This window comes from Peromyscus leucopus, chromosome 2 (assembly GCF_004664715.2).
Source record: "Peromyscus leucopus breed LL Stock chromosome 2, UCI_PerLeu_2.1, whole genome shotgun sequence".
Taxonomy (NCBI): Eukaryota; Metazoa; Chordata; class Mammalia; order Rodentia; family Cricetidae; genus Peromyscus; species Peromyscus leucopus.
In genome coordinates this window covers 3803503-3814091 of record NC_051064.1, presented here as the reverse complement: position 1 = coordinate 3814091, position 10589 = coordinate 3803503, and the positions used below count along the sequence as shown (strand labels likewise).

The following is a 10589-nucleotide window of genomic DNA, read 5'->3' as shown; positions in this document are numbered from 1 at the left end:
AGAATCCATTCATTTATAGCCTCTTAGGTCATCAGATACAAGATAGGTCACAAAAGCAGACTGTGAAATGTTGCTTTCATATAAATACCCTCTGCTTTCACCATCTGACCACTAGTCCCTTCTTGATCACCCCTCATGATAGGCTCTATGAACTGCATGGTTGAGGTAGAGAATGGAGCATTTTCAAGGAGCCAAAGACCTAGTCTGTTGCATAGGTACCAGCCAAAAATGCATGATGGGAAGAATTCAGATTAGAGTAACTAATTACTAAGGCTAATGATTTGCGTATTTTAAAACATTAAATGTTAACTATTTTTAAAAGATTATTTTACAGAAGTACAAATCCCTTTTTGCTTTCAAATAAGAAAAATAATTGAGCATTCATTTATACCTTTCAAACATGTTTTCTGAATATGAAATGTAATTAGATGTTGGCCTTATAAAAATACTTTAAGAGTAAAACTTAAAAAATAACTTAAAAAATAACTCAAATTGTAATTCTATTCTACCTTAAACTAAACATACATGCCATTATATGTTGTATACTATAATTATTATTTCTTCCTTCATATCTTCTGCCATTATCAAAAAGTAATTATTTAGTAGTAACTATTGGCATAAGGAATTACGGTAATGGGAAGTTTGGTTTTAGTATTGGGGAATGGATTACAATCTGAGTAGTAATTAATTTTGTTTGAGAGAATGAAAGAAGGTGGGTAGGCAGAGGGTAGGTAGTCATGTCTCTCTTGTCCCCACATTGTTACTGTAGATGTCAACTACTCACATTAATAAAAACTTGTTCTTTTGCAAAATATTTTGAGTAGTTAAACATTTTTATTAAAATTCCTGAATAGAACACCAGTATCATGGACACTAAGATCCACAATTAATAAATCGAACCTCATGAAACTGAAAAGCTTCTATAAGGCAAAGAACACTGTCAATAAGACAAAAGGGTAGTCTACAGAATGGGAAAAGATCTTCAACAATCCTACATCTGACAGAGGACTAATTTCCAAAATATATAAAGAACTCAAGAAACTAGACATAAAACAAACAAACAAACAAACAAATAATTCTATTAAAAATGGAGTACAGATCTAAACAGAGAATTCTCAAGAAGAATCTCAAATAGCAAAGAAACACTTAAAGAAGTGCTTACCATCCTTAGCCATTCCAGAAATGTAAATCAAAGTGACCCTGAGATTCCATCTCATACCTATCAGAATGGCTAAGATAAAAAAAACACAATGACAGCTTATGCTGGAGAGGATATGGAGCAAGGGGAACACTCCTCCATTGCTGGTGAGAGTGCAATGGTGAGAGTGCAACAGTCACTTTGGAAATCAATCTGGTGGTTTCTTAGAAAATCAGGACTTGGGCTGGAGAGATGGCTCAGAGGTTAAGAGCACTGGCTGTTCTTCCAGAGGTCCTGAGTTCAATTCCCACCAACCACATGGTGGCTTACAACCATCTACAATGAGATATGGTGCCCTCTTCTGGCCTGCAGGCTGAACACTCACTGTATGCATGATAAATAAATAAAATCTTAAAAAAAAAAGAAAATCAGGACTCAATCTACCTCAACACCCAGCTATACCACTGTTGGGCATATACCCAAAGGATCCTCTATCATACCACAAGGACACTATCTCAGCTATGTTCACAGCTACTTTATTTGCAATAGCCAGAACATGAAAACAGCCTACGTGCCCCTCAACTGAAGAATGGATAAAGAAAATGCGGAGATCCGCTTCCAGTTCCTGGGCCAAATTGGCTACGAGCCAAGGCACTGCAGAGGGAGGCCTGTTTGCCGGGCTTTGCCTGAAATGGACACCTGGATCCCTTATGATGACTACCCAGTGGTTTTCCTGCCTGCCTATGAGAATCCTCCAGCATGGATTCCTCCTCATGAGAGAGTGTACCACCCAGAGAACAACAATAAGTTGATCCAGTATCTGCCCCAAATTGTCACACTGAAGAAGCCCCCTGGTGCTCAGTTGGGATTTAACATCCGAGGAGGAAAGGCCTCCCAGCTAGGCATCTTCATCTCCAAGGTGATTTCAGACTCAGATGCACATCAAGCAGGACTTCAAGAAGGGGACCAAGTTCTAGCTGTGAATGATGTGGATTTCCAGGATATTGAGCACAGCAAAGCTGTTGAAATCCTGAAGACAGCCTGAGAAATCAGCATGCATGTGTGCTTCTTTCCTTACAATTATCATTGGCAAAAGGAGAGGACTGTGCACTAGAGACTTGCAGCCCCCAGCCCTCCATGTGAAATCTGCCAGAGCAAGCGGGCTAGCCCTCGAGAAGCCAGGAAGCGAATTCTACTCTCAGCGCCTTCCTGGCTTAGTGGATGGGGAGGATGGGGAGACAGCTTACCAGCTGCATTCTATATAAACTGTACTGTACTTGGAGTTCCCTAGTTTCCTAGGTGAGTTTTATTCTGGAAAAGGAGAAAGATGATGCTGTCTAGATGTCTGTAGCCTATGTAGAAAGCCAGCTGGAAAGCAACTGGCATTTATCAGGTACTACAGATTGGTCACTTAGCATTTTATTTTTAGGAATCAGTAGAAAAAAGAGTCTGAGGGGCCTTCCATCTGATTTGCCTGGCCATGCCATCCAGTCCCCATACATATACTTTGGAGTCCCATACACTTGGGAGACACTGTTTTTGCCCTTTCCTCCTCGTCCCCCTGAAGTAAAAACACAATACTGAATAAATGTGGCTTGAGTGATTAAAAAAAAAAGAGAGAGAGAGAGAGAAAATGTGGAATATTTCCACAATGGAGTGTTACTCAGCTGTTAAAGCAATGACATCAGGAAATTTGAAGTCAAATGGATGGAACTAGAAATAATCATCCTGATTGAGGTAATCCAGACCCAGAAAGACAAACATGGTATGTACTCACTTATAAATGGATATTAACCACAAAGTAAAGGATATAACATGCTACAGTCTACAGCCCCAGAGAGGCTAGGTAACAAGGATAGTCCAAGGAGGGACCCATGGATATCCCTGAGGTGGGGAAATAAAAGTGGGTAGACTAGAGGTGGGTGGGGATGGGAATATGAGTGACCTGGTTGAAGGTGGGTGGAGGGGGAGAGTACTGAAAAAGATGACTGGAAAGGGGAGGCATTTTGGGGTCAGGTAGAAACCAGATACAAGGGAAACTCTAAAGAATCTATAAGAATGACCCCAGCTAAGACTCTTAGCAGGAGTGGATACGTAGTCTGAACTGGCCATCTCCTATGATCTGTAAGACTTTCAGTGAAAAGGTGGGATATTTACAGTCTCTCCTACCTATGGGATGCGCAGGGCTTGGGTGGAAGTGGGAGTAAGGGTGGTGTAGAGATTGTAAGAGTGGCCAACCAATGACTGGTCCAGCCTCAGACCCATACTACAAGAGTGAGCCCACCCCCAACACTGCCTGGAGTGCTGGGTGGGACCCAGAGGCTAGAAGGCCCAGAGGCTTAGGATGGAACCAAACATGACTGGAGAAAAAATTCAATGTAATGATACCTAAGAATATTTTGCTTCACTCATAGATTGGTGATTATCCCAATTATCACCAGAGAGCCTTGATCCAGTAACTGATGGAAACAGAGGCAGAAACCCACAGTCAAACATCAAGCTGAGCCTGGGGAATACTGCTGAAGAGAAAGAAGAAGGATTTGTATGAGCTAGAAGCGTCAACGATATCACAAGAAAACCCATAGAAACAACCTGGTCTCATAGGAACTCACAGAATCTGAACCAGCAACCAGGGAGCCTGCATAGGACTAACCTAGGCCCACTACATATATGTGATGGTTATGTAGCTTGGTCTGCTTGTGAGACATCTAACAAAGGACAGCTGGGGCTGTCCCTAATACTTTGGCTGGCTCTTGGGAACTTATTCCTTATATTAAATTGCTGTGCCCAGCCTTAATATAAGACAGGGTTGCTTAGTCTTACCACAACTTGATATGCCATGTTTTGATGATACCCATCAAAATTGTCCTGAACAGTTTGTAGTCCAAAGTCAATCTTTCCATGGTGTTAATCAGCTTAATGGCTTTACTATAGTCCACGTGGAATCATCATTGTGGGATCCCATCATCCTTTTGAAGATTCCAAAGTCGCTGTTAGGTGTGGTCATGGTTCCCTACAGACATTTTTTTTTTTTTTTTTTTTTTGCTTCCTCTGTGATTTGGAGTAATCACAGTCTGATAAATGTCTGTCTCTTGGAACCATGAACTTTCTTCCCTAGAAAAGAAAATCTTCACAGCAATTTCTTCCCACCATTTGTCTTGCCAAACTTTTCCAAACTGACCTTTGGTGACACTTTCTTGTAACATGATGGTCCTGGCAATTCTTCTCTGAACAAGCAATGGTAAACCCTTCGTCCCAGGTAGCAGCATCACTGCAGTCACCAACACGATGCAAAGGAGCTGGCAACTCAGAGTAGCAGCCACTGCTTCCATGGTCCCACCACTGTTTGTGTTTCGGTCCAGGCCAAAGATTCTCCCAAGCCTCCTAGGCTGGCCTCAAACTCGGCATCCTCCTGCCTCTCCCTCCTTCAGTAAAACCTACCGGCATGTGCCACCACAACCTGAGCTGGGGCCCACAAGACCACAGGCAAGCACCTTTCTTATGAATTTGTACCACAAACACTGGGTGCCAGATGTAGCAGGAATCTTAAAAGTTCTTATTAATAAAATCAAACCTGAACCACCTATTGGGGTGAGCACTGGAAAGTCAGAGAGACAGAACAAGCCACAGTTAACCTCACCTGGCCAACTTCTCAGCTGATCTTGTTTCCTCAGACTGGAGGCCTCTGAGTCCTCATCCAGAATGACTCTTAGCTGAACTGCGCTGCTCAAAACCTAAAAGCTTAACCAGCCAAATGCTTAACCAGCCAAATGCTTAACCAGCCAAATGCTTAACCAGGCCAAATGCTTCTAGTTCCTGGTCCTCACACCTTATATACCTTTCTGCCTTCTACCCTCACTCCCTGGGATTAAAGGCTTGCTTTCTGGGATTAAAGGTGTGAGTCACCATGTTGGCTGTATCCTTTGAACACAAGGATTTCTGCCTAGCTCTGCCTCCCAAGTGCTGGGATTAAAGGCGTGTGCTACCACTGCCTATCCTCTACATTTAATATTGTAGCTGTTCTGTCTCTGACCCCAGATAAGTTTATTAGGGTACACAATATTTCAAGGAACACAATACCACTACAAAGGTACCACCATTCAAAATCCAGTTATTGTTATCATGGTGAAAACCTCTGACTGTTGGTAGGTCCTGGCAACAGATTAGGCTGCATCACTGGCAAAGGCCATGCTTTGGGGTGATGCTCTGAATATAATTCCAATAATAAGAAAATCAACCCACAGACTGCCAGAAGAGCTCACCCATCTACCTTACCACTCTCCTAATAGACATAAGTTATGAGTAAGTGGAAAGCATGCTTCCAATGATGATGAGTAATGGTCATATCTATTTCTGATATTCTCTAGAAATGAAAATGTTTGCTTTCACCCTCCAAATCTCAAAGCAAAAATGGCACGAAACAGCCACAGAGACATCAGCAGGAAGCAAACGAGAGTGCCCTTTAGTGTGGGAGCAAATAGCTCCATATCGTTCAGACCCCATAAAGCATGCTTGGTATTTAATAGAATACAATAATTAACCTCTATAACTTTGGGTATTTAATAAAGCAGAAAGATAATCTATTTAAAGTGCATATAAAATAATATAAACATTCTGTAATTTTCTGAAGAAATGGTAAATAAACAAGATGGTGGGGTAAAGAGGGTAAAGCTATACAAGTTTCCCTCTTCCTAGTTCTTTATAGGACTATTTCTCTAGCCTTAAAGAAGTGGTAAGTTTCTGCATTTGGGCTTGAACTTGGTTTGGTATACACATTTTGGTTATGACTTGCAGTTTGTACTAATGCTGGCAAAGCTGTCTTGTGAGTTGAGCCCCCTCTTTAACAAAGCCCTTGGAACTAACAATTGTGTAAAACAAACAACTTGTTTATCCTCAGAGCAAGTTGGCTTCAAGAGTGTGCTAGCTGCACATTTTACCACACTGGACTCATTGTCCCACTGCTGAGATTGAAGAGACCGCTAAGGGAATTGAAAGGCACGGAAGACTGAAATATGGTCTCATTGCAGAACCTCAAAGCTCAGGTGGCATGCTCATTTCCTGTGGCTTTGAGAAAGGAAGGAGAACTGTGGTTTAATGGTCCATATCAGAATCCAAATTCCAATTCAAGTCTCGCTTGAAAGAGACTCCATCTCAGGCAAGTCACTAAAGGACCATTTCCCAATAGGTCAGTGTTCATCCAAGTTAACCTTTCTTCACTCTAGAGAAGTAACCCTCATTAAAGGTTTTTAAGTTGTTTAGTTTTAAATAAAGAACAGCTTAACTTTGCACTGAGATAGAATGCTAGATAATGAAGGAAAGGCTAATGAATTATGACTCTACCAAAAAAATCAGTAGTTCCTTCAACTAAGAAAATTATAAACTTCATCTGTTTGTTTCATACAAAAAAACTGAGGACTAGACCACTTAGGTCTTTAAATACTCTGGTTCACATGTTTTCATCATATAGGAACTGTTAATTAAGGTGAACATTTTAAATACAAAATCCCTCTTTTCTTTGGAACAATGTTTGTTGAAACACTTCCCACAACTACAAATTAAAAAGACGTTTGGTTCACAAGCATGTGTTCACCATCAGCAGAATGGGGGTGGGGATGGATTCCTTTTATAGTCAAGGATTTTCAAGCTACCTCTATTCTGCTAGTCACAGTCTATTTCAAATGTCATTTATTTTCTTAGTCTGAATAGTTTGCTTCTGTAACTGTTTATATTCAAACATATACCAAGAAGCACTCATTCTGAGAGTACTGGTATGGGATGGAGAAACCAATGTTAATTCCATGCAGATGATTCTGGTCTCTGCTCTTTGGAGAACTTAAGTCAGTAAAATGTGAAATATATAATTATCTAAAGCTAAAATAAATTTAATGACTTTGACAGTGACATCAGGGATCTTGAGAGTGTGTAGAGAGGTGATAAGGTGATGCCTAACTCATATATACTGTATCTATACTTACATATATATGTATATATATACACATACATGCATGCATATATACATACAAATGATAAAGATTTGTTTCATTTTTTAATGTGGTCATGAATTAAAAGGTAAAAATTAATTTTCCTATTTTAGATGATTGAAAAGAAAAACTTTGAAATTAAAACTCCCATGATAAGCCACCAGAAAAACATAAGTAGAATGCAGAAGTTTGGATAGGCAAAAGTACCTTTATTCACAACAGTTAAACCTCAAAACCATAACGTTTATTAATAATGCTTTTAGAAAATTCTCATCTTGATTCTACATAGGCTAAAAGTTTAAATAAACATCTTGTCAAAATAATCACTAATATTGCCAAACACCAGTATGTTTTCAAATGTCAAGCTTTTGAGCAACACCCCTCCAAATTATTAACCCTAAATACAATGGGATTTTTTTTTTACTCTGTGTTATGAAACATGTCTATTTTAAAGTCTATTTAATAGTTTGGACTTGTGAGTGCTCCCTGGTAACTGAAACTGAGGAGTGAGACTGCACAAGAAGGCTTCCTACTCAGGGTTAATAGCTGCTAGCGTAACATTTATTTGCTTGCTTAAATAAAACAAAGAAAATTTAGACCAAATCCATAGAATGATTCATTTCTTAGAACAATATTGTAAAGCTAACTTTTGTATAAAGTACTTGTAGATATGAAAGCATGGTATAAAATATTTAGAGACCTTCAAAAACACAATTTTATTGTAATTTTACATTACTGAAGAAAAGGTAACTGAAGAAAATCCTTTCGTGAACAAGTAAATAAGATTATTTAAAAGGCACTCATGTATGTACATATATGAAAAGTATTAAAGCAGTATCACTTGCTAGCTCAGTTCTAGAATGTAAGGAAAAGGAACCCTCCTCTGAGGGGACATATGGCAGGAATAGGAAGGCAATGCAATGCTGAAGAAAGTCATCTATTGAGGTCTTTGCAATCACACCAAATACTCAGTCATTCAAAGCAGCAACCATCTATTTCCAAAGACTCTGTGTGTTAGCACTTTGGCTTGGAGACTTCTGAGTGTATAGGTATGTTCTGCTTTCATTTGAAGTTACCTACGAGGCTGTGGATGTTCAACTGGGGCTGCATGTTGTCATGCCTGACCACTGTTGCAACTATTGCCTGAGGAAGTGCTTCACTTAGATTAGACTAGCCCACGATAAGACTTCATGTTCAAGATCATTCATGTTATGTTTGTTGATATGCTATTGGCAAAACCAGTCACACAAGCCAGGGTGAAGCAGAAGGGAAGCATGAGGAAAAGTGTGAAGCATGATGCCATCAGTGTTGGCCCAGAGTGGGGCATGATGCTGTCAGTACTGGCCCATAAGCTAACAAACTATAATAGTTATATAAGTAAACCACTTCTGAAGACAACAGATGAAAAACAAACCACATGAGAGAGCTGACACTGAGTCAAGAGGCAGCAAGCAAAGGCTCCAGAACAATAATCATGTTGGTAATTTTGGAAAATCTACTGGTTAATATAATGTTGCCCTTGTCTTCTGATACCAGAGAGGGTGAACTGGGCATCAGGTGTCTAACCTCCTATATCTTCATTCTCTACATCCTACTGAGTCATCGTATTTTGAGAATCATTCAAAGGCTCACCATCTACAAACTTATTTAATAATATGTTTTATTTTTTGAAATTATATTTCCCTCCTTTTTCTTCCCTCCAGTTCATCACATGCACCTCCTTGCTCTCTCTGAAGTTTGTTACTTATTTTCTTCAATTGTTCTTACACACAATTTCTCTCTCTCTCTCTCTCTCTCTCTCTCTCTCTCTCTCTCTCTCTCTCTCTCTCTCTCTCAATTACATAAATTCAACCTGTTCAGTTTGTGTGGGGTTCCCTGAACCCACTGAAGAATTAGGCCCACCGCCCACAACAGACCTTGACTGAGGAGGGATAGTGTGCCACCGGCCGGTCACCCAGCCTCCTGGTACCTGGAGACAATCAGATGCAGTGAGGAGCTGTGTCAAGCAGGAACTCGTTTATTAAGCATCAGCACACCCTTTATAAAGCACCAAACCACAAGCCAGCTTTCCTTCTACCAATCACAACAAAGGTCATGTATCCACGGCTTCTCTGGGCATAGCTCAGCATGAGGATCACGAGGATCTCTCCTGATCCCAAGAGCCAATCATAATTTTTGGTAAACAAGTTAGATTCCCACCCAGCTTACTTCCTCTCAGCGCCATCTTTGGCTTTCACAGCCCAACATGTGCTTGGTATACCCCAAATTTGTATAATGTTTTCAATATGTATATGATTTCAGGGTTCACCACGTGGTATTGGATTATTGTATAATCAGTTGGTTGACTCTTTCTGAGGAAGACCATCTTTCCCATTCTTCACATCCCTGGTTTCTCATAGTTCTTTGGCTAGACTTGAAGTCCCAGAAGCTTTCTCATTTAACACTAATGAGATTTCATGGGTGTAGTCCCTGACATTTTTAAGAGACACACTCTTATAGCAAGCTCCCTGTTCTGGCTCTTACAATCTTTCCGGACCTTCTTGATATCTTTCCTTTATCTTCTATGCAAAATGTGTCTATAAACCATTTCCTCTGTAAAATCTATTATTCCATTGTGAAATTCCAAAAGCCTTTGTATCTATTTACTCAGTACAAGAGATATTAAGAACCAAGTTTTCTTTCTTTTGACTTAGGAAGGGTATCACTATGTAGTGTCAGCTGGCCTTGAACTTACCAGGTACACTAGACTGACCTTGAACTTGCTGAAATCTTTATGCCTCAACCCAAGGTCCTGAAATTCCATGCTATCATCATGATAGCCATCCAAGAATTACATTTAATCAAAGGTTTAACCATATAATGCTTTCTCTAAAACTTAGAACAGGATTCCTATTGGGTCCTAAAGGGTTATTTTTTTCAATAACAAGAACTGTCAGAGGCTATTTCTTGGCATCAAAAATCTGTGCATAGTGGTCCACATCTGACTGACCTCAAATTCTCACTCACATTATCCCTGGTGAATGAGATGGATGGGAGAGCCCCTGTGGTTTGGCCCACAAGTACAGTTCCTGATGAAGGTTAACTGTGTGGGCCACTTTAAATCTTACACAGCAAATTGCTGACATCTGGATTTCCTATCAAGTTTACCAGATATTCCATAGTAATTTCTGTGTTTATGCAACATAAAAACACAGGTATTGAGTTTAGGAAAGATTTTACTTTCCATAACACTACTATACAGGGTTTATAAAATTTGTGAACAATTAAAATATTCGTTGTTACAAAGCCACTGTCACCTTTAGAAGTTGCTGATGACATCTGAATTATATCTGAATGCATTGAAAGTCATACGATTTGCTACTTAATACTTCACAAAATCTATTTTCTTTTGTTGGATGCTGATTCATTTATGAGTATACTAGAACTTTTCCTGGGCCATCTTTTCAGCATTAAAGGAATATTCTCGTCCC

The 10589-nt window shown here is 39.7% G+C and overlaps 1 protein-coding gene across 1 annotated transcript; it reads left to right on the top strand.

The window, feature by feature from the left end:
* The first annotated feature begins 1800 nt into the window (after positions 1 to 1800).
* On the top strand, positions 1801 to 2269 carry LOC114707633 (PDZ domain-containing protein 11-like). Its single transcript, XM_037202279.1, has one exon. It carries the CDS (start codon positions 1830 to 1832, stop codon positions 2181 to 2183), a length of 354 nt encoding a protein of 117 aa, XP_037058174.1. The 5' UTR covers positions 1801 to 1829; the 3' UTR covers positions 2184 to 2269.
* The last annotated feature ends 8320 nt before the right edge of the window (positions 2270 to 10589 follow it).

Coding starts and splice junctions, on each gene's coding strand:
- LOC114707633 (XM_037202279.1), top strand. CDS start 1,830: ATGGACACCTGGATCCCTTATGATGACTACCCAGTGGTTTTCCTGCCT.